We start from the raw sequence: 25,202 nt of genomic DNA on the forward strand, positions 1-25,202 counted from the left end.
ATACACCGTAATAAAATAGGAATGGTTGGTGATATTAAAGTGCTGTTTGTGGCACATTAGTATATGTGAGGGGGCAAACTCCTCAAGATGGGTGGTGACCATGGTGGCCATTTAGAAGTCGGCCATCTTGGATACAACTTTTGTTTTTTCAATAGGAAGAGGGCCACGTGACACATCAAACTTATTGGTAATGTCACAAGAAAAACAATGGTGTGCTTGGTTTCAACGTAACTTTATTCTTTCATGAGTTATTTACAAGTTTCTCTTTGTTCACAGCCATTGACATGTTGAAGAGGTTAACACGTGAGGAGGGGATCGAAATCGTGTTGATATCTGGTGAACGCAGTAACCGGGTCATTGCAGCAGATTTCAATGCAAGACACCCTACGAGACCACCCATCTCCCATGCTACAGTTAGCAGACTGCTTGCTAAGTTTCGTGAAACTGGTTCAGTGTTGGATTTACCAAAATGTGGACTCAAGAAAACTGTCACTAATGAAGAAACATCAGTGGCTGTCCTAGCTTCATTCAGCAAGAGCCTACAGCGTAGCACCAGCCGCATGTCACTGGAGACTGGCATTAGTCGAACATCCCTTCGGCGGATATTAGCTACTCACAAATGGCACCCTTACAAACTCCAGCTACTGCAGCATTTCAACGAGGATGACCCAGATCGGCGCACAGAATTTGCAGAATGGGCAAAACAAAAACTGGAACAGGACCCTCAGTTCACGCAGAAGATTTTGTTCAGTGATGAGGCAAACTTTTATGTGAATGGTGAAGTTAACAAACAAAACCACCGCTATTGGTCTGATACTAACCCACATTGGATGGATCCCTCCAAGACTGTTGGACCAACAAAAGTGATGGTTGGTATATGTATATATATACAGTATATGTATATAATTTTGTGAGGCCACATTGAAAAGCCCCGGATACGGAACCGTAGAGCTGCCTCACGTTATTACAATATACATAATTATCACGTTCGTACAATATAAATATTATATTGTTCAAACGTGAAAGCTATATTGCATGAAAATGAAAAGTATATTGTTATGACAATAAACTTTTCATGTTATAACGTGGTATTACTCTATTTTTCTTTTGCCTGGGTGGCAGCTCTACGCTTACGTACTCGGATGAGCTTGCCTCATCCTACAAGTTGTGCCTCCATCTCTTGTGTCCAGATCACACGCTGCACTGCCGTGCTGCTCCGCCTTTTCACTTTCATTTCAGTGTTTATGCGTGCGCAGTGTGAGAGGCTGCGTTGAGGGGTGACAAGATTTCAAACAGGTTTGATTATCATGCGACCAAACGATTGATGATTGGGAGCTGGTCGTGAGGTGTTAACTGCTTTTTGTTACCCCATGTATACTACACGATGCACACACGATTAAGGCAAAACACGGGCCGATCCCCAAAACGTTGCGCGACTGAAAAATCGTCTCAAAATGGGCCAAAAATCGCACAGTGTATGGCCAGCTTTTGGAGGCTAGCTTCAAACAAACATCTGCAGCTTGGCAGTGTATACAGCACTATAATGACCAGACCTAATTCTTTTGAAAACCATACATCTTTCCACAGGTCTCCACTTCATCAGACATCACCTAGACACAGAGTTGGATGAGGCCAGCACAAACAGCAGCCTATTCGACGAAGATGATGGATCCATGGGGTCAGGAAAGCCAGAAGCAGGGGAGCTGGAGAGGTACCTTTCATGCCCATTCACTGGAGGTGTGGATCTATTGCATGGCTTTCCTCACATCAAGAAGCTGTCGATCAAAATTAATACAGCTCTTCCTGCATCTGGAGCTTGTGAAGGACTTCTTAGTCATGCAGGACTCCTGTTCACTGCTAAACAGTTACAGCTTCACAGAAAGAACCTTGAGAGCAAACTGCTGCTGAAGCTTAACCATCACCTCACTGAGTTAAGAAATGGCACATTTTTGCTAAATATGCAGAAATAAATGCACACCCATACAACATATGGTAAACTGAGCTGCCTTGTATGTACATATGTTGAAGATGCCTCATTCTAATGTTTTCTCTGAGGTTGATGTGCCATTTGGAGCAAAAATGAATATAAAGTTTACAGCATATCTTGTCACTGGAAATTCTTTGCACTGTTTATATATTTATATTATTTACTGTAGGTATTGGTGAAAAAAGCTTTATGTTGTGAAAAACTGAAATCTGGAAATTAGAATTGTTTTGCCTTATTTTGTTGTTTTTACATATATTCCTTTTGAAAATAGTAAAATTTGTATATTTATTTATTTTTGTTTGTCTTATAACATTTATTTAAAAAATAAATCGGACATTTCAAACAGTTACTCGCTACTTGAGTAGTCTTTTCACCAAGTACTTTTTTACTCTTACTTGAGTAACTTTTTTGACGACTACTTTTCACTTTTACTTGAGTAATAATATTTTAAAGTAATGCTACTCTTACTTGAGTACAATTTTTGGATACTCGACCCACCTCTGGTCACCACCCATCTTGAGGAGTTTTCCCCCTCACATATACTAATGTGCCACAAACAAGACTTTAATATCACCAACCATTCCCATGTTATTACGGTGTATCCATATAAATGGCCCACCCTGTACATTTTGGGGCATGTAATCTGTAATCTGTAGTGGAATACATTTTAAAAGTAACCTTCCCAACACTGTGTGTCACCCAATCATTAATTACCATGTATGAAGGCATATACACACATAGAACGCACACACAGATTTGATGTTGATGCACGTCACAGCCCTCCACCAGCAGCAATCTTGTGGTTGTCTTATTCTTCTCAGTTAAAAGAAAAGGTGTATCAGAGCACTAAAGTGTTAAATAAAATCAATAAACTATTATAAAATATGTGTATATTTATATTTTTTCTTAATGTTCCTGTTGGTTATTTCATAATGTAATGGGTTAGAGATGTGCCTAATAAACAAATAATATCCAGTTCAGTCTCAGGAGGAGACGCACTTTGCGTTGTGTCAGGAAGAGCATCCAGTGTTCAAAATATGGGTAAGGGAGCAGTTGAAAATAACTTTTTATTTTTATTGTTTCTATTCACATAGACTCATATTCATACTCATATTCTCTAGATGGGTAAAAACCCTAAAAACACTGGCTATAGTTTTTCATGCCATTACCCATAAATCATGCAACATTTTGAGTGTTAATGCATTCATAACAATTTTTCTTGCCTTCCAGATAACAACTGGCTGTGATATCTTGCTATAACAAAAGTAAATCAGCAAACTCTACATTTGTAATCTGTTAAATAGAATATCAAGGGAGCATTTTGAGTACATTGTTTAGCTAACCTCTAAAAACCTATAAACAAGAAAGAACGGTTAATTAAGACTGATTAATTAACTAAAGTCATTTTCTGTCAGTATATAATATCTGTGGGCTTGTGTACTGTAGTATCAATGATAAATCACCAATATTTGTCATTTTCCCTTGGTTTATTGGAAAAAGTGAGTACATAGCTACATGGGATACATCATAGCAAGTTTCATGAAGTGCAGCTGAACACCATGAAATAGTGAGTAAATGGTCTTAAATGACAGATCTTAGATTTTTTTTGTTGAATAAACACTAGTATTTATATACTTAGGTTATATAATAACTAACTAGTTAAATAAATAATAAACTAGAGGGTTATATGATCATCTATCAATCGGCGGATCAATCAGTGGCTCCTCCAGCCCATGAGGGAAAGTATTCTTGGGCAAGATACTGAACTGCGAGTTGTCCCTCCATGTGACTGTGTGGATTGATGTTAGTTTTAAAAAGGGTGGGGGTGGGGGTGGGGGTAGGGGTGCGCTGTATGAATGTGTGTGTGATTGTGTGAATGAGACCAGTAGAAAGCACTTTGTTCAATCAAACTGAGTAGAAAGGTGCTATACAGTATGCTGGAAGTACCAGTCTATTTCTGGCCTTTTAAAAGCCAACAAACCTTGGTGCATTAAATAAATACCTTTTGCACATTTGTCAGTTAACCTTTCCAAATCACCACTTCACCTACATCTTTTCCTTTTGTTTCTAGAGCTGTCCAGATATCCCTTCGTATCTGTGAGTTCTCTATCTGTAGCATGAGTATAAGAGCAGCCTGGAGCCACTATTGTCTGGCAGACAGAATGGATTACTCGGCTAATTTCTCCCCCATGGTTACTCTATTCACTGGCTCTTAATTGCAGCCCCATGCTGCTAAAATGACACTCAGCTGTCACCGGTATGCGCTGCACTGACATCCTGATGTCATTCTGTGGAGTCTTCAGAAATAATTTTCTCACAGGGACAAAGCAGAAGGTACAAAGATAAGAGGCCTCATGATTGAACATAAGTTAAGGACTGTGCTGAAGTAAAGAGGAAAGTAGTACATCAAAGTTAACAGGGTGTGAGCCATGAGACAGTTACACCAGCCAGCAAATAGCTCATATTTTCTAACAATCTGAAGTGTTTAAGGAGCTTGAAAAGAAAAGCGTCTGGACTTCTTTAAGTTGCTTGAAGACGTTTCACCTCTCATCCGAGAAGCTTCTTCAGGTCAGAAGAAGCTTCAGGTCAGAAGAAGCTTCAGGTCAGAACTGAACTCTTCAGCATAAGCCCTTCAAGCTTACAAGTGCTATAAAAAACGTGTGGGTGGCTGTAGCTCAGGTGGCAGAGCAGGTCAGCTACTAATCAGAAGGTCGGTGGTTCGATCCCAGATGATTGGGCCTATTCCTATCACTCGGAAACAGCTCCAGTGGTTCCTAAGATTTGCAAACTTCTACCAATGTTTCACAAGAAAGCTGTTCCACTCACCAGTCTAACCTTCTCCTAAAAGCTAAAGTCCCTTAAAGCTAAGTCGTGTTCACTGAGGTAAAGAACAAGCTCACCTGTGCGCCCATTGTGATCCAACCCAACCCCGAGCTCCAGTTTATTATTAAGGTTGACGCCCCCAGCTCTGTTGGCACAGTTCTCTCACAATAACCACTCCTGAAGATAAGCCACAGCTCAACGCTTTGTTTTTCTGTTGTCTAACTGCCACTGAGCAGAGTTATGACATTGGGAACTGGAGGCTGCTGGATGTAAAGTTAGCATTCATATTTTGGCTCTGACCCTGGCTCTAAGAATACAAATCTGGATGCCCTGTCTTGCCAGGTCGGCTCCCTAATCTGGAAGATCAAGGAACTTATTGACCAAGTTACCCAGAATGATGTACATGTACTGCCATAGTATGCCACTAGTCTGTGAGTTTTCCTGACTCTTTGAGCCAGCATGGGCTAAGATGATCTTCTCCACTTTGGGGTGAAATCTCGAGCCTTTTGCCCCCGGCATGATGCAAACTGTGTGTGTGTGTGTGTGTGTGTGTGTGTGTGTGTGTGTGTGTGTGTGTGTGTGTGTGTGTGTGTGGACGGGTATTAACATCTTCATGGAAACCATTGGTAGTTTACTATACTATACTTGTGGGGAAAGCCCCACAAGTATAGTATACTATACTATACTGTATAGTTCACTATACTTGTGGGGACAAACAGCCCTTGTGGGGACCAAAATCCTGATCCCCACGAGTTTGAAAGCATTTTTGAGACTCAAAATGTGGTTTTAGTGTCAGGGTTACAATTAGGTTATGGTTAGGTTTAGGGTAAGGGTTAGGCATTCATTTCTGATGGTTAGGGTTAGGGTAAGCAGCTAGGGAAAGCATTATGCCAATGATATGTCCCCACAAGGATATAAATACACACACGTGTGTGTGTGTGTGTGTGTGTGTGTGTGTGTGTGTGTGTGTGTGTGTGTGTGTGTGTAAATAAATATCCATTCCCTTCATTCCTAGTTTTGCTCTTGAACTTTTTTTTCTCTGAAGTTCAGCTTGTTGATGACAAAATCTAGCAACAAGAGCTGGTTGAAGTAAATACGTTTTTTTCCAAACTGACTGCGGATAGATAAAAAGCAAGTACTCAAAGGACCACAAATGTACAATGCTGCAAAACCATTCTCTATAGCTTCTAAACTTGGGCATTGTTCATCAACACCCAAAGTATTCCTGATAACAAAAATGGGCATTAAATATATAACACATTGTGGCATTTGTGAAAATAAGATTACATTTGATAAACATAAGAGAAAAACCCAAGTTGATAAAACCTTCTAAAACAGTTTCTAACTGGGCAGGTTCTAGACAGGCAGATATGATGAGGCAGAGGCGGAAAATGGGTGGGGGTGCTCTGGATAGAGGTTTTTGTCATGTAATTTACCTTAATTTACCAACTATAACACTTCTCACCATTGCCAATATTAACATACAGTGGGGCAAAAAATTATTTAGTCAGCCACCGATTGTGCAAGTTTCCCCACTTAAAATGATGACAGAGGTCAGTAATTTGCACCAGAGGTACACTTCAACTGTGAGAGACAGAATGTGAAAAAAAAATCCATGAATTCACATGGTAGGATTTGTAAAGAATTTATTCGTAAATCAGGGTGGAAAATAAGTATTTGGTCACCTCAAACAAGGAAAATCCCTGGCTCTCACAGACCTGTAACGTCTTCTGTAAGAAGCTTTTCTGTCCCCCACTCGTTACCTGTATGAATGGCACCTGTTTGACCTCATCATCTGTATAAAAGACACCTGTCCACAGCCTCAACCAGTCAGACTCCAAACTCCGCCATGGCCAAGACCAAAGAGCTTTCGAAGGACACCAGGAAAAGAATTGTAGACCTGCACCAGACTGGGAAGAGTGAATCTACAATAGGCAAGCAGCTTGGTGTGAAAAAATCAACTGTGGGAGCAATCATCAGAAAATGGAAGACATACAAGACCACTGATAATCTCCCTCGATCTGGGGCTCCACGCAAGATCTCATCCCGTGGGGTCAAAATGATCATGAGAACGGTGAGCAAAGATCCCAGAACCACACGGGGGGACCTGGTGAATGACCTGCAGAGAGCTGGGACCAAAGTAACAAAGGTCACCATCAGTAACACACTACAACGGCAGGGAATCAAATCCCGCAGTGCCAGACGTGTTCCGCTGCTGAAGCCAGTGCATGTCCAGGCCCGTCTGAAGTTTGCCAGAGAGCACATGGATGATACAGCAGAGGATTGGGAGAATGTCATGTGGTCAGATGAAACCAAAGTAGAACTTTTTGGTATAAACTCAACTTGTCGTGTTTGGAGGAAGAAGAATACTGAGTTGCATCCCAAGAACACCATACCTACTGTGAAGCATGGGGGTGGAAACATCATGCTATGGGGCTGTTTTTCTGCCAAGGGGACAGGACGACTGATCCGTGTTAAGGACAGAATGAATGGGGCCAAGTATCGTGAGATTTTGAGCCAAAACCTCCTTCCATCAGTGAGAACTTTGAAGATGAAACGAGGCTGGGTCTTCCAACATGACAATGATCCAAAACACACCGCCCGGGCAACAAAGGAGTGGCTCCGTAAGAAGCATTTGAAAGTCCTGGAGTGGCCTAGCCAGTCTCCAGACCTCAACCCCATAGAAAATCTGTGGCGGGAGTTGAAAGTCCGTGTTGCTCGGCGACAGCCCCAAAACATCACTGCTCTTGAGAAGATCTGCATGGAGGAATGGGCCAAAATACCAGCTACTGTGTGTGCAAACCTGGTAAAGATCTATAGTAAACGTTTGACCTCTGTTATTGCCAACAAAGGTTATGTTACAAAGTATTGAGTTGTATTTTTGTTATTGACCAAATACTTATTTTCCACCCTGATTTACGAATAAATTCTTTACAAATCCTACCATGTGAATTCATGGATTTTTTTTTCACATTCTGTCTCTCACAGTTGAAGTGTACCTCTGGTGCAAATTACTGACCTCTGTCATCATTTTAAGTGGGGGAACTTGCACAATCGGTGGCTGACTAAATACTTTTTTGCCCCACTGTAACTAAAAAGGGTATGCACAACAGTCCTCCAGACATGGTCATGTGTGGTACCAGGGAGGATTGAATGATCTTAATGCTGTACGACCAAATACATGTTTGGGGTAACTACCCAGTATTGGTTGGGATGGTGTATTGCCATTTAAGTCACTGGGTAGCTGAGCGGGTTGCTTTGGGGCAGCAATTGTTGACAGGGGAACAGGAGAAGCAGTGCCTGTTGATGCCACAGGAGTAAACAGGCTTCTTTCTGAACTTCTAAAAGTTTGATTTAAGGGGGCAGGATGTTTGTATAAGAGGATGTTTTTACGATACCAGTTTACTAGCTACTACCCTGTCGTTGCTGGTACGTTGCAGGCATTTTCCAAGTCACCCCATGAAACAATACATGTACATCCCAACTGTGACCTGAGTCTCACATTTGAACAGATTAGTAATTACAATATTAAACCTTTCAGGAATATCCTCTATATTCTTTAAAATTTAATAAGGCAAAAAATGACAAACAAAAAATTACAAAAAGGAAAAAAACAAACACAGTAACAATAACTAACAAAAAAGGGACTACATTGCTTTGTTGCATTAGGTGATACTCATTGGGTGTCTTTCATTCTAAGACTGTGTAAGACTGGAAACTTCAAAATTGTGCACATAGGAGCTTTGGATTAATAGTTTTTGAAATTATCAATTTGTTAAATGAAAGAGTTTTCAGTTTACAAATCATAGCTTACCGATCATCATCCTCAGCCAGTGCTACCTTCTCAAAGTGGATGTGGAGCTTCTGGCCCTCAGGGGCCTCCAGCAGCCAGTGGCAGGTTAGGTTGTTGCTGTAGTTGCTCGGAAAACCAGGAGAGACAATCCGACCAACTGTGATGTTCCTCACCAAACCTCCACAGGCAGCTGAAAAACAAGAAGGAATGGAAATGAACATCAAATTAAACTGTGGTGGATTTCACATTATGTAGTGAATCTCAGTCAAATTTACTTGTACTGACATCATCTCATCCTCTATTACCCTAACTTAATAACCAAACTAAAAATGGTGACCATGAAAAAAAACAAGAACCAGCCTAATAAGACTGCTTTTAGTATTTGAAAGCATTCAGACATTTACCAACATCAAAATTTATTATAGCAAAAATTATTTATATTTCCCTTAATTTTAACATTATAAATTGTAAACTTGTAAAGCATAAATTTGATCCATCTACTGCATAATTTGATTATCATCATTAGTATCAAACCACTGCTGCTCTGCTGTCAAGTGCTGTTACAATAATTTTAGTAAGTCAACACTTCCTGATACTGTTAGATGTTATCAAGTAGCTAGTGTAGTACTGTTTGTACTATATTATGAAATTTCCATTGCAGAAATATAATGTGAATGTCTGGATGAAATAAAGCCTTTTGGGTTGTGCTAACAGCAGCCAAAGAAGAAACAATGCAAACTGGAGGTGACTACATAAAGAATACAACTGTCTAAATACACGTGTACATTTTACAATGCACAAGAAATGTAAGAAATGTGAATAGCATCAATTATTATTATAAATAATTCTGTAGGAAAACCATTTAATTAAGCCCCCCCACCCCATGGGACAGAAATAAAATCGCTGTCTGTGTCTGAGTAATTCACACTGTCAGTAGTTTCAATTAAAACTACCTTCTACCAAGAAATAAACCTCTCAACAGTAGATACACGACTTGATACAACTGCATGTAGGTGAGAAAATAGCTTTTGTTAATATTCAAGCTGTACTCAAGAATTTAGATCATCAAGCTGTTCCTAAGATCGTGCTGTTCTGTCATTCCTGAAATCTGCTGGCAAGACTCGCCCAGTTTGGAGGTCACAGCCCTGAGTGTTCTGATTACCATGGAGACCACTGATGCCTTTACCCTCCACATCTTTTCCAGTTACCTCTCAGCCCTTCTCAAGCTTCATGTGTCCTTTCTTCCTGATGCTGCTATCAGTTACTATTTCCACATCTATCACAACCTCTTCTTCTGCTTGTCCACCACTACCACAAATGGTGTATCACATTTTGACCTTGGAACTTCCAGGCCATAGATGGCATGTATGTACAGTGGGGCAAAAAAGTATTTAATCAGCCACCGATTGTGCAAGTTTCCCCACTTAAAATGATGACAGAGGTCAGTAATTTGCACCAGAGGTACACTTCAACTGTGAGAGACAGAATGTGAAAAAAAAATCCATGAATTCACATGGTAGGATTTGTAAAGAATTTATTCGTAAATCATGGTGGAAAATAAGTATTTGGTCACCTCAAACAAGGAAAATCCCTGGCTCTCACAGACCTGTAACGTCTTCTGTAAGAAGCTTTTCTGTCCCCCACTCGTTACCTGTATGAATGGCACCTGTTTGACCTCATCATCTGTATAAAAGACACCTGTCCACAGCCTCAACCAGTCAGACTCCAAACTCCGCCATGGCCAAGACCAAAGAGCTTTCGAAGGACACCAGGAAAAGAATTGTAGACCTGCACCAGACTGGGAAGAGTGAATCTACAATAGGCAAGCAGCTTGGTGTGAAAAAATCAACTGTGGGAGCAATCATCAGAAAATGGAAGACATACAAGACCACTGATAATCTCCCTCGATCTGGGGCTCCACGCAAGATCTCATCCCGTGGGGTCAAAATGATCATGAGAACGGTGAGCAAAGATCCCAGAACCACACGGGGGGACCTGGTGAATGACCTGCAGAGAGCTGGGACCAAAGTAACAAAGGTCACCATCAGTAACACACTACAACGGCAGGGAATCAAATCCCGCAGTGCCAGACGTGTTCCGCTGCTGAAGCCAGTGCATGTCCAGGCCCGTCTGAAGTTTGCCAGAGAGCACATGGATGATACAGCAGAGGATTGGGAGAATGTCATGTGGTCAGATGAAACCAAAGTAGAACTTTTTGGTATAAACTCAACTTGTCGTGTTTGGAGGAAGAAGAATACTGAGTTGCATCCCAAGAACACCATACCTACTGTGAAGCATGGGGGTGGAAACATCATGCTATGGGGCTGTTTTTCTGCCAAGGGGACAGGACGACTGATCCGTGTTAAGGACAGAATGAATGGGGCCAAGTATCGTGAGATTTTGAGCCAAAACCTCCTTCCATCAGTGAGAACTTTGAAGATGAAACGAGGCTGGGTCTTCCAACATGACAATGATCCAAAACACACCGCCCGGGCAACAAAGGAGTGGCTCCGTAAGAAGCATTTGAAAGTCCTGGAGTGGCCTAGCCAGTCTCCAGACCTCAACCCCATAGAAAATCTGTGGCGGGAGTTGAAAGTCTGTGTTGCTCGGCGACAGCCCCAAAACATCACTGCTCTTGAGAAGATCTGCATGGAGGAATGGGCCAAAATACCAGCTACTGTGTGTGCAAACCTGGTAAAGACCTGTAGTAAACGTTTGACCTCTGTTATTGCCAACAAAGGTTATGTTACAAAGTATTGAGTTGTATTTTTGTTATTGACCAAATACTTATTTTCCACCCTGATTTACGAATAAATTCTTTACAAATCCTACCATGTGAATTCATGGATTTTTTTTTCACATTCTGTCTCTCACAGTTGAAGTGTACATCTGGTGCAAATTACTGACCTCTGTCATCATTTTAAGTGGGGGAACTTGCACAATCGGTGGCTGACTAAATACTTTTTTGCCCCACTGTATGTTCCTGTTTGCTATCCCAGCCACTCAAAACTCATATACAATACTTCTATTAATTACTTTCTCTGACTAACTTAGACTGAGACTTGGGGCGATTGTGGCTCAAGAGTTGTTAGCTCGTCTTGTAACCGGAAGGTTGCCGGTTCGAGCCCCGGCTTGGACAGTCTCGGTCGTTGTGTCCTTGGGGAAGACACTTCAACTACCGGCTACTGGTGACAGCCAGAGGGGCCGATGGCGCGATATGGCAGCCTCGCTTCTGTCAGTCTGCCCCAGGGCAGCTGTGGCTACAACTGTAGCTGCCTCCACCAGTGTGTGAATGTGAGAGTGAATTAATAGTGGAATTGTAAAGCGCTTTGAGGGGTCCCGAAAAGCGCTATATAAATACAATCCATTATTATTGATATAATTAAATGTAAATAGAATGCATAAAAACAATAATTTTGCACTTATGTTAATGTGTAAATGCTATGAAATACTTATAAAAAAAAACCTTTGTAACTAAAATATTGCCTGAATAACAAATTAGGTTATGTGTCTTCATCTGTGGCTAGTCGAAGAGTTTTGTCTGGGAAACGTTACCTAGGCACTTTGGTTCCTTCCCACTCCAGTAGGGTGTGCTAGAATTGCGGCAGGTCAACACAGAGGAACCTTGCAGCTTGTAGCCCGTCAAACAGGAGAAGAAAGCCTGCCCTCCAGAGTGGAGACTGCTCACTGATACATCACCATAGAGAGGCTGCTTGGGGAAGACACAGCTCAACACGAAGGCTGGAGAGAAAGAGGTGAAAGAGTCAGGGAAGCAGAGAGCGTTAAACACAGAGAGACAGCGGAAAATACACAAAAGGAGAATGAAATGAAGGTGTAAAATGTGAAATTTCAGCAAGACATGACATTTAGTTTCAGAAATTTAGACTAGTGTTTCCGGACTGTGGTGCAAGCATTATAAAAGAACCTGCTCCAAAGCCAGCATTAATCTCTAACCTATAACACATAACCCACTTAACACCTTTCAAAACGTTTTCACACCCTCAGTTATGTGGTCTTGGTTTTGTTTTGTTTTTTTGTCTCTGCAATAATACAGATAAAACCACAAATATTAGACAACCCCTATCAGCAAGCACTTGGGCAAAAGTGGGAGGGAAAAACTCCCTTTAAACAGGAAGAAATTTCTGGCAAAATCAGCCTCAGGGAGGAGCAGCCATCTGGGCTAGGGCGAGGGGAGGGAGAGAGGACAGAAGACATGTTGTGGAGGCGAGCCGGAGATTAATAATAACTCATAATTAAATGCAGAGAAGAATAAACACATGGTGAGAGAAGGAGAAATGCTGAGCATATCATGGGAAGCCTCCAACACACTACGTTTACTGCAGCATAACTAAGAGGGGATTCATGGTCGCCTGATCCAGTCCTAACTATAAGTTTTGTCAGAAAGGAAAGTTTTAAGTCTAATCTTAAAAGTTCAGAGGAGCTGAGCAGGAGCTGGTTCCACAAAAGAGAGGCCTGAAAGCTGAAGGCTCTCCCTCATGTTCTACATTTAATTACTCTAAGTAAGCCAACAGTCTGAGAGCGAAGTGCTCTATTAGGGTTTTTTGTGTCTATGAGGTCTTTATAATAAGATGGGGCCTGATAATTCAAATAATTGTATATAAGGATATGGGAGAAGGTTTGTTTAAGAGGATGTTTTTGGGAGAATCTGCTCTCTCTTGCTACAGCATTTTGGTAAATGGCCTGCATTTGTATAGCGCTTTACTTATTTATTTTGGATGAACTGAAGGCATTTCAGGAAGCTTTTAGGGCAACCAGACAATAATGAATTATAATAATCCAGACTAGAAAATGTGAATGCATGAACTGGTTTTTCAGCATCACTCTGAGACAGGATATTTTTAATTTTAGAGATGTTGCACAAATGCAAGTAAGTAGTTTTCCATATTTGTTTAATATGCACACTGAAGGACAAGTCCTAGTCAGTCGCTGGAGGCCAAGGGAATGCAGTCCAGAGTGATTATCTGGTTAGACGTCATATTTCTAATATTTTTAGGGCCGAGTATGATTAACTCAGTTTTATCTGAATTTAGAAGCTGAAAATTTGAGGTCATCATGAAAAGATAAAGGTGGCTATCATCTACACAGCGGCGATACTGCACAGGGGAAGCATAACCCTTTGTGTATGAAGAAGAATCCCCATTAACATGGCAGATATAATTCAAACCATGTGGAGCAGTACCTTTAATACCTACGACATGCTGTAATCTTCCTAATAAAAGTTTACGGTCAACATTGATGAATGCTGAGGTCTAGAAGGACAAGCACTGCGACGAGTCCACTGTCAGCGGCCACAAGAAGATAAGAAAAACAATAAGCAAACTAAGAAAAATGATTTACTTTACCCACTTACACTAATGTGAGGCAAATGTCCAGATATCCGACTTTAAAAACAACTGAGAATTGTTTTTAAAGTGGGTGTTTTGGTTAAGCTGCTACATTTTCTCAAACACTTCTTTAAGCAATATACAATCAGATTGGTTTATAGCAGCAGCATTCTCTTATTGAGACCCCATAATAACTCATTTGCATTTCAGTTAGCTTGCTGACAGAAATTCTTGAACTATGTTCAAATATTCACATTATACTTGTCTGTATAAATTCTCATGCTGTAAAAAAGTTGCGAAAAGCTGATGAAAGCTGATTTTGTGCAAGTAAAAAGAGAAGAAAAACCCCACTGGCGCTAACTTCCTATCTTTTCAATTATTCCACTGGTATAAACAGAGGTAAATAAACCAGAAATAGTACAAAACAATGAAACACTACAGTGCCGTATCCTCCTGTGACTACCACCCACTAGAACTTTGTGCTGGCATTTACATTAATTTCTACAAAGAACTATCACATCATTGTCCAGATTGCCTCTCAGGTGACCAGTGAACTAACAACTTTCTTTATTGCCCACTGACTTGTCTTCCTCCTGGAATTCATCCAAACATATAAATAATATACTACTACTAAAGATTCTGATCCATCTTACTGTAATTGTGCAAGTTTTATTGTTACCCCTCGGATGGCTTAGAGTAGCTCTGTTATTGATTCTGTCTGTTGAGAGCAGCACTGTGCCTCAGGTGAGGAAATATGTAGGGAGATTAAATAGGCCAATAAATGACAACCTACAACCCCAGCTGCTTCTAGTACTCTGTTAGTGCAGAGGGATGTTGCCCAGCTCTATAGTGACTCACAAAAATAGAAATGAGTGCTGCATTGGTCTTTATAGTATTTCTTGTTTGAGCTAAAACGCAGCTGCTTAAGTCGTGTCCTCTCATTCCCTGAGCTGGTCATTAGCATGGTCGCTGTTAAAACCTAGACCAAAAAACTAAAAAACTGAAAGGCTCGTGGGAGATGAGAAAAGAGATAAAGGAGCCATCATGGTAGCACTGTGGCATCATAACACTGGTGTTAGCAGGGAGCTTTCACAGAGACAAATTGCCCCAGAGCAGTAAAAAGGTCTGCTATGTGCTACATCATTTTGCTGTGTCTTCCCAGACTTTATGGCCATTTATCATGTTTTGACTATAATGAAACTTTACTGATATGCTCAGCTTTTGTTTTTCTTTCATGTACAATGTAGCAGGGGATGAATGGTAAAATAAAAGATGAAAGTGCAGTGGCAATGTAAAAATAGTTCAGCTTTAATCTTGTGTTTTCACTATGTATATATGTGTGTGTGTGTGTGTGCGCGCGCGCGCGTGACAGAGCGCATATGTATACATGTACGTAAGTAGGAGGCATTACTGTTTGAGCTGCTAAACCAAGATATGAGCCCTGGACTGGCTAGAAGCCAAATCTGTACAACTGCTGTGAAACAATGTTAGCCTCTGCTGTATCTAATCAGGCCTTATGGCCACAGTGTAGATCACGAGAGAAGAGCAATAATTTCAGATGTTTAATGTTCCACTGTAGCAAGCGAATGTAAATTGAATTTATTTATTTTGAGCTTCTGATATGGCTTTGATGTGAAACGACCCAGCTCAGCTCAAACTTAGTCTCTAATCTCATTTGCTCCCTCAGAGGATTTATTTCTGCTGACCATTGCCCTCATATTACTGGAAGGAGATGACAAGCTCTACAAAGATTAATGTATGTTGCAGCTCTTTTTCTGGCTTTGCTATGGAATAGCTAGGCTCTCACAGATACAGAGTTGGTGGGCATTGCTATTCAATAATAATGGAAACTGGCAGTTATTCTCTACACATTATTTCAAGCAAACAAAACACAGTTAGCAACATCCAAATTACGTAGTGATTCACAAGGCCAAAAAGCCATGATATGGCAACGTGGCATCTAGTTGTTAAGAAACGGGAGGAAGTTTTAGGAGTGACGGCGGTGTTTTGAGATGTGAGAGATTTGCGACGTTTAGCGCAAATCTTGTGTAGTTAGTGTGTAGTGTAGTCAATAGTTTTGTTGTGTGTGTCAGAAGAATGAGGCGACTGCTGAATGTTACAGGAGTTACAGCAGTGATACATCTGCTGTTGTCAGGCCTGCAGGTATCAGGCTGTTTTTCTCCTTTATCTCATAGTGGACAGAAATTATTTTTGGAGTGGCACAAATAATTTGTGTGGCATCAGATTTGATGCAGAACAGCTGATTGTTCTGTAAATAGTTTGAAATGTTTACTTAAAAATGCCTTGGCTGCATTTAAAAAAAGTAGCTGGAAAAAACTTTGTTGTTTGCCAAACTGAGTTACTTTTTTGAAGAAGTAACTATATAATTAATTGCCCAACATTGGTCATTATATACTGTATTTTGCAGAAAGAGAACTCTTTCTCCCAGACCACAGACTCATGATACAAGTCAGAGCTTTATAAAAAAAAAAGAAAAAAAAAAGAAAGAAAGTTGTGTTTTCAAAATTGGAGTTCAAGTTATTTTTACTTCCAATAGTGTTAACATACTACTCAGGTCAATGACTAGATTTTTTTAAATTTTCATTCTAAGTGGGCTAAAGCAGTTAATTAAAAGTAGTCTAACAAAAATGTAAATGCTGTAATTTGATTATTTTAATAAACCATGTGACTTGGATGGATTCGATGCTGGCGTGACCACAGTGCACACGTCTGATGTCGCTCACAGTGGTCCAAGGGATCGCTCAGGGAGTTTGTGTGTTCGCTCAGACACGTGAAAAATTAGAGGGAACATTGGTGGCCACCCAGTTAGGTTTCAGCGTTCAAACACGTCATTAAAGCAATAATCTCAGCTAATATAGCAAATTCAGTTTAATTTTGGCAATTATTTACCTATCCCACCATTGTGTGAGTAATTTGATCAGATTCAGTAAGAAGGACTAGAGGTTACAATCCCTGATAATGCATTGCTTTAGATGGAGAGACTCTTGGGGGATGGCTGTTATGAGGAAAGGCAGCCCAGAAACTTTGTCAGCAGCACGCACCATTGTGTGCCTTAACCTTCGGTCTTTTACCCAGGCTAATCTGCCATTTTCCTTCCTTGGTTAGGTTTAGGGATTAGAGATCTGATCTACAGGGTGGGCCATTTATATGGATACACCGTAATAAAATGGGAATGGTTGGTGATATTAAAGTCCTGTTTGTGGCACATTAGTATATGTGAGGGGGCAAACTCCTCAAGATGGGTGGTGACCATGGTGGCCATTTAGAAGTCGGCCATCTTGGATACAACTTTTGTTTTTTCAATAGGAAGAGGGCCACGTGACACATCAAACTTATTGGTAATGTCACAAGAAAAACAATGGTGTGCTTGGTTTCAACGTGACTTTATTCTTTCATGAGTTATTTGCAAGTTTCTGACCACTTATAAAATGTGTTCAATGTGCTGCCCATTGTGTTGGATTGTCAATGCAACCCTCTTCTCCCACTCTTCACACACTGATAGCAACACCGCAGGAGAAATGCCAGCACAGGCATCCAGTATCCGTAGTTTCAGGTGCTGCACATCTCGTATCTTCACACCATAGACAATTGCCTTCAGATGACCCCAAAGATAAAAGTCTAAGGGGGTCAGATCGGGAGACCTTGGGGGCCATTCAACTGGCCCACGACGACCAATCCACTTTCCAGGAAACTGTTCATCTAGGAATGCTCGGACCTGGCACCCATAATGTCGTGGTGCACCATCTTGCTGGGAAAACTCAAGGAACGTGCCAGCTTCAGTGCATAAAGAGGGAAACACATCATCATGTAGCAATTTCAAAGATCCAGTGGCCCTGAGGTTTCCATTGATGAAGAATGGACCCACTATCGTTGTGCCCCATATACCACACCAAACCATCACTTTTGTTGTTCCAACAGTCTTGGAGTCTTGGAGGAGTGTGTCATCTTGGAGTGTGTCACCGGTTTATGTCAAGAATTTTCTCTTCTTCTTTCTTCTGTTTAGTTTCCTACAGTTTATTTTCTATCTATTCACTGCAACTGAGAAAAGAGAAGTAAGACAAAAGGGACAAGATAGGAGAGAGCAGAGAGGAGAGCCAGACGGGGGCGTCCGATCTGACTTCCCACACCTCCCCGCCGGATCGGGCTGTACGCTCTACCACCCCACTGCCTCCCAGAAAAGGGAAGAAGAGCGGAATATTTATTTTCTCTCGTGGTTAGCTGACTGCCTTAGCTGCCCAAGTGATGTCAGCCCTCTTTTGACCAGGATATGTCCTTCAACGCACATATTAAACAAATATGTAAGACTGCGTTCTTCCATTTGCGCAACATCTCTAAAATTAGAAATATCCTGTCTCAGAGTGACGCTGAAAAACTAGTTCATGCATTTATTACTTCCAGGCTGGACTACTGCAATTCATTATTATCAGGATGTCCAAAAAACTCACTGAAAAGCCTTCAGTTAATCCAAAATGCTGCAGCAAGAGTCCTGACAGGGACTAGAAAGAGAGAGCATATTTCTCCTGTTTTGGCTTCCCTTCACTGGCTTCCTGTTAGATCTAGAATTGAATTCAAAATCCTGCTCCTCACATACAAGGTCTTAAATAATCAGGCCCCATCTTATCTTAATGACCTTGTAGTACCATATCACCCTATTAGAGCACTTCGCTCCCGCTCTGCAGGCCTACTTGTTGTTCCTAGAGTATTTAAAAGTAGAATGGGAGGGAGAGCCTTCAGTTTTCAGGCCCCTCTTCTGTGGAACCAGCTTCCAGTTTGGATTCGGGAGACAGACACTATCTCTACTTTTAAGATTAGGCTTAAAACTTTCCTTTTTGCTAAAGCATATAGTTAGGGCTGGACCAGGTGACCCTGAATCCTCCCTTAGTTATGCTGCAATAGATGTAGGCTGCCGGGGGATTCCCATGATGCATTGAGTTTTTCCTTTCCAGTCACCTTTCTCACTCACTATGTATTAACAGACCTCTCTGCATTGAATCATATCTGTTATTAATCTCTGTCTCTCTTCCACAGCATGTCTTTTATCCTGTCTTCCTTCTCTCACCCCAACCGGTCGCAGCAGATGGCCCCGCCCCTCCCTGAGCTTGGTTCTGCCGGAGGTTTCTTCCTGTTAAAAGGGAGTTTTTCCTTCCCACTGTTGCCAAAGTGCTTGCTCATAGGGGGTCATATGATTGTTGGGTTTTTCTCTGTATCTATGAAGCGCCTTGAGTCGACTTTTGTTGTGATTTGGCGCTATATAAATAAAATTGAATTGAATTGAATTTAGCCACAGCCAGTGACTGGTCCTATCAGCAGTTTTAGCTAGTTCTCTTATAGCCTGCTGTTGCACCTGTCCTCTGATCACAATCTCTCTAAGCAGCTTTGCTGTTGTGCTGGCAACAAAGCCCCTGCACCCAACTTCCATCGGGTGCACCTTGATCTTCCAGCCTCTGTCCTCTGCCTCAGCTGCCAAGTTGGCATACCGCAACTTCTTACGCTCAAACGCTTCCTCAGTTGCTTCCTCCCATGGTACCGTCAGCTCAATAACGTACGCAAGTTTTTGGGAGTTAGACTAAAGAACGAGGTCTGGTCGCAAAGTTGTTGTTACGATCTCTGTGGGAAAAATTAGCCTCTGATCCAAGTCCACTTGCATCTGCCAATCCCTGGCAACCTTTAGCGGGCCCAGGTCTGGGGTTGAGGGGCTTGTCCTCGGCTTGTCTCCTTCCCGGACAAATGTAGCTGAAAACTGACGCTCCTCTTGGTTCGTGAAAGGTTGAGTGATGATGGATTTTCTTTTGCACTCAACTTTCTTGGCTAGACACCCGAGAACTTGGTTGTGTCTCCATGTGTATCTGCCCTGAGTACGGCTAGTCCTACAACCAACCAAGATGTGCTTGAGTGTTGCTGGGACTGTACACAGGGGGTAAGATGGGTCCTTTCCAAACCACAGCTGCAGATTTATTGGGGAAGGTAGCACATCGTATGTCGCTCGGATGATGAAACTTAGTCTATTAGACTCCATGCCCCAGATTTCACTCCATGAGTTTCCTCTTTTCCACACTCTCATTGTGTCATGCTGTCTCCCAACAGCATGACACAATGAAGGAATCACAAACATTTTTCTTTCTAGATGCACTTTATACAAACATTAGCACAAAATGCAAAGCTCATTGAGAATCACATTGCATATTGTGTGAAAAGTTTATTTCCCAAAACAATGGATTCAATGTGACTCTAAAGCAGCAGGCACTGTTTGTATTAGCAGTAACTTAATCCTTCATTTTTCTGACTGTGTTTCCCAGACACTTTCCATTTTGACAAGTAGACTAAAAAGGCTGGTTCTAATGTAGTGCTTCCTTTCCTTACATACCTTGCTGTATTCATCCACTCACAATAGCACGTTTTTTCTATGTCTAAGTCGTCTATATAACATTCACACTCCAATGAACTCATCACTTCAGTCCCTTGCCCGAGGATACCTTGGCATCCAGACTGGAACAGACACGGATTGAGTCACAAATGTTAATTAATTAATAGCTAACTCTTACTGCCAAAATACTTTCTCAAAATTTACACTCAGCAACTGTGAAATGGGTAAATGGACTGGCATACATTGGTTCACCTTGCTAGTGCTGGATTAGACTTGTTTTTGCTTTCAGAAGTGTTTTGATTTAAATTTAAAGCTGGAATGGTGTTCTTTATCTCACAAATTCTTGAACGAGTACTTGTAAAACAGCTAACTGATCATCTGCAGAGGACTGGTTTATTTGAAGAGTTTCAGTTTGCTGGATGCTGGATTTTTCATGCAGGGCCAAATAAGAAAGGTCAAAGGCAGGAACACAGCTGGAGGCACTGGATTTCAAAAGCATGTTAAGACCTCTTACCCTCTCACCAATGTAATGAGAGGTAAGCCAAGGGTACTTCAATTTATTTCGATCTCACCTTTCTCGACGATAAGGGTATTTATTTGTTCTGTTCTGCCCTGACATCAACCAAAGCTTTATTGGATAGAGAATCTTGATTACAGCACAAAGTGGCTGGCAACATTAAACAGAGAGGACTATTTGAATATTGGCAAAAGGCAAACCAGTGCAGGATTATGACAGTCATAGAGCAAAAGGTGGGGTACAGCCTGAAGAGGCTGCTAATCTATTCCAGGGCTAGCATATAGAGATAGACATATTTATATCTGTGGTATGAATACAATCGTTAGTTAATCTAACTTCATTCATCTTTGTATCATCCATCTCTCTGGTTTATTGTAGGGTATTTACCTTATTTTTATTGGTTATTGTGATTTGGTGCTCTATAAATAAAATTTTACTTAATTTTAATTGAATCTTTGGACTGTGGAAGGAGGCCGAAGTACCTAGAGCGAACACACTAACTCCACACAGAAAGGCCCCAGACTTGATTTGAAATACAGGACTGGCATAATTTCTGTCTCTTATATATATAAAAAAAAATCTTATCAACAGTGACAAGAAATTTCAATATATTCAAGAAGAAGCCACCAAGAGCTAGTATAAATATATCAGAGCTAGTATAAAACACAAACACTTTCTTCATATGTGTTCTAACAGTATTCCAGACATTGTCTGTGCTGTCCTAATTTCACAGAGATCCACTGGGAGAAAAGTCTGTGCCTTGACAGAGAGAGCAGCAGAGAAAAACAAAGAGAAACACGGAGAAGACCTACAGTATCTGCTCTGAGAAAAATCTACAAGAGCTGCTTCCCTCTTTTCTTCACCCCCAAGAGGCCATCAACTATGATAAATAGCCAGCAGGAAGAGTTGATGAAGACATGGAAACACCCACATAGAGATCATACATAAATCAGAGGGCCACAGATGATGCAGGCTGAGCTGAATGGAAAAGAACAAGGGGACAAACAAATGACTTAAAGATTAATAGGCTCTCTTTTGAGTTTTGTTCAAAAAACAATGACTTCATATAGGGAAAAATATATATCACATATGCAGGACACCTTAAACTAGTTTTTTAATTAAGCAGCAAGGCAGAACAAAGTCGGGGCTGTATCAAGACACGAGGACTAAACCCCAATTCAACCAGACCCAGAACTGATCTGGAATTAAAACAGGACTACAACAGTTCAAAATCAGGACTACTTAGGACTTAACCAAGACAGGACCAGAATCAAAACTAGATGATAGTAGCACTAAAAATCATCATAGACCTGCACTACACTTATTTTTTAATTCTACCAAAGTCCACTATTTAGATTCAGAAAAGTTTATATAATTATTTAGCCTTGTTGTGCAAACAAGCCCGCAGAACTTAATAAATATAGAATTCGAAAAATAACAAACCTAAAAAGAAACACTAGGTACGAGATACATGAGTATTAGGGGTGCAACGATACTCGTATCGATATTGAACCGTTCGATACAGTGCTTTCGGTTCGGTACGCATATGTATCGAACAATACAAATTTTTAATTTATTTTATCAACGTTTCTTCTGACGATGCTGTCTGTGTTGAGCGCTCAGTGAATCTGCGTTCGACTACTCCGCCTAGGCTGCACTGTCGAGCATAGAGCCACTGAGCGCAGCGCAAGCTAGCAAGACAGAAGCTAAACTCCTTGCAACATGGCAAATTGAACCTCCCCCACCCTCATTCAGATCTGGCCTTTGGAACTATTTTGGTTTTCATGTGAAGTATGACCCTGAAGGTAAGCGCGTCATGGACAAAAGTAAAACAGTATGTCGGATGTGCCACGCAATGCTCAATTACACGGGTGGGAACTACTGCGTTAGCGCAGTTAGCTCGTTAACGTGTTGACACCGTCCAGCCCCACGCACGGGGCGATCCGCGGTAGCGCGTTAACGGAGATTTGCAGTGTTGTGGCGTTAATGTAATTTCATATTAACGCTGACAGCACTAGTGGGAACAAAATCTGCACATTTACTCCGACATCATCCTAGTGCAAAGACAAGTGGAAGCAGACAAGCACGCATGCTACATACTTTACCCGAGTCATTTAGACAGCCGTTAGCACATGATTCTCCTTATGGGGACCTGATATGTTTAATATGCTGCTGAGAATATAGCCCAGAAGAAGCATATAGTATAGCTTTTATTTTGGAAAGAGACATTTCTCTGTAATAAACTCTCTTTTCCAAAGATGAGGGATTCCTCGATCAGATAGATTTGTTTTCTATTACTTTGTTGTTTCAGCAACATAAAATTTAGAAACTGTACTTTTGAGTTAAAATATATATTTATAATTTTAATAAATGGCAAATTAAAAAGGCATGAAATTTTTTTTTGTATCGAAAAAATATCGAACCGTGAATTTTGTGTATCGTTACACCCCTAATGAGTACCTATGATACGGTGATACTTTTGGTAAACAACCATTTGACTAACATGTGTGTCTCACCTGCTCTTGTTCCATCTCCCTCTTTCTCTCTGCTCCTCTCTCTCTCTCTGCTCCTCTCTCTCTCTGCTCCTCTCTCTCTCTCTGTTCCTCTCTCTCTCTGTTCCTCTCTCTCTCTCTCTGCTCCTCTCTCTCTCACTGCTCCTCTCTCTCTCTCTGTTCCTCTCTCCCTCTCTGCTCCTCTCTCTCTCTCTCTGCTCCTCTCTCTCTGCTCCTCTCTCCCTCTCTGTTCCTCTCTCTCTCTCTGTTCCTCTCTCTCTCTGCTCCTCTCTCTCTCTCTGCTCCTCTCTCTCTCTGCTCCTCTCTCTCTGCTCCTCGCTCTCTCTCTGCTCCTCTCTCTCTCTGCTCCTCTCTCCCTCTCTGCTCCTCTCTCTCTCTCTCTGCTCCTCTCTCTCCCTCTCTGCTCCTCTCTCTCTCTCTCTGCTCCTCTCTCCCTCTCTGTTCCTCTCTCTCTCTCTCTGTTCCTCTCTCTCTCTCGCTGCTCCTCTCTCTCTCTCTGCTCCTCTCTCTCTCTCTGTTCCTCTCTCTCTCTCTGCTCCTCTCTCTCTCTCTGCTCCTCTCTCTCTGCTCCTCTCTCTCTCTGCTCCTCTCTCTCTGCTCCTCGCTCTCTCTCTGCTCCTCTCTCTCTGCTCCTCGCTCTCTCTCTGTTCCTCTCTCTCTCTCTCTCTCTCTCTGCTCCTCTCTCTCTCTCTGTTCCTCAATCTCTGCTCCTCTCTCTCTCTCTGCTCCTCTCTCTCTCTGCTCCTCTCTCTCTGCTCCTCGCTCTCTCTGCTCCTCTCTCTCTGCTCCTCGCTCTCTCTCTGCTCCTCTCTCTCTCTGTTCCTCTCTCTCTCTCTCTGCTCCTCTCTCCCTCTCTGCTCCTCTCTCTCTCTCTGTTCCTCTCTCTCTCTCTCTGCTCCTCTCTCTCTCTGCTCCTCTCTCTCTCTCTGTTCCGCTCTCTCTCTGTTCCTCTCTCTCTCTCTGCTCCTCTCTTTCTCACTGCTCCTCTCTCTCTCTCTGTTCCTCTCTCTCTCTGTTCCTCTCTCCCTCTCTGCTCCTCTCTCTCTCTGCTCCTCTCTCCCTCTCTGTTCCTCTCTCTCTCTCTGTTCCTCTCTCTCTCTCTCTGCTCCTCTCTCTCTCTCTCTGCTCCTCTCTCTCTCTCTGCTCCTCTCTCTCTGCTCCTCTCTCTCTCTGCTCCTCTCTCTCTGCTCCTCGCTCTCTCTCTGCTCCTCTCTCTCTGCTCCTCGCTCTCTCTCTGTTCCTCTCTCTCTCTCTCTCTCTCTCTCTGCTCCTCTCTCTCTCTCTGTTCCTCAATCTCTGCTCCTCTCTCTCTCTCTGCTCCTCTCTCTCTCTGCTCCTCTCTCTCTGCTCCTCGCTCTCTCTGCTCCTCTCTCTCTGCTCCTCGCTCTCTCTCTGCTCCTCTCTCTCTCTCTGTTCCTCTCTCTCTCTCTGCTCCTCTCTCCCTCTCTGCTCCTCTCTCTCTCTCTCTCTTCCTCTCTCTCTCTCTCTGCTCCTCTCTCTCTCTCTGTTCCTCTCTCTCTCTCGCTGCTCCTCTCTCGCTCTGCTCCTCTCTCTCTCTCTGCTCCTCTCTCTCTCTCTGCTCCTCTGTCTCTCTGCTCCTCTCTCTCTGCTCCTCGCTCTCTCTCTGCTCCTCTCTCTCTCTGCTCCTCTCTCCCTCTCTGTTCCTCTCTCTCTCTCTGTTCCTCTCTCTCTCTCTCTGCTCCTCTGTCTCTCTCTGCTCCTCTCTCTCTCTGCTCCTCTCTCTCTCTCGCTGCTCCTCTCTCTCTCTCTGCTCCTCTCTCTCTCTCTGTTCCTCTCTCTCTCTCTGCTCCTCTCTCTCTCTGCTCCTCTCTCTCTGCT

The 25,202-nt window shown here is 42.1% G+C and overlaps 1 protein-coding gene across 5 annotated transcripts in view; it reads right to left on the minus strand.

Moving 5' to 3' along the window:
* sez6b (seizure related 6 homolog b) overlaps positions 1-25,202 on the minus strand; it is a 222,630-nt gene that overhangs the window by 31,593 nt on the left and 165,835 nt on the right. For all 5 annotated transcript variants that reach the window (XR_014868696.1, XR_014868697.1, XM_085130752.1 and 2 more), the window contains exons 5-6: positions 12,159-12,344; positions 8,625-8,793 (exon numbers count right to left, since the gene is read on the minus strand). Coding sequence is in view for 3 of the 5 variants with exons in the window: in XM_085130752.1 (XP_084986878.1) it covers positions 8,625-8,793; positions 12,159-12,344 (355 nt within the window). In the remaining 2 variants the exon portion in view is untranslated. The remainder of the gene's footprint in view (positions 1-8,624; positions 8,794-12,158; positions 12,345-25,202) is intronic.

The sequence above is a fragment of the Neolamprologus multifasciatus genome, chromosome 14 (assembly GCF_963576455.1).
Source record: "Neolamprologus multifasciatus chromosome 14, fNeoMul1.2, whole genome shotgun sequence".
Lineage (NCBI taxonomy): Eukaryota > Metazoa > Chordata > Actinopteri > Cichliformes > Cichlidae > Neolamprologus > Neolamprologus multifasciatus.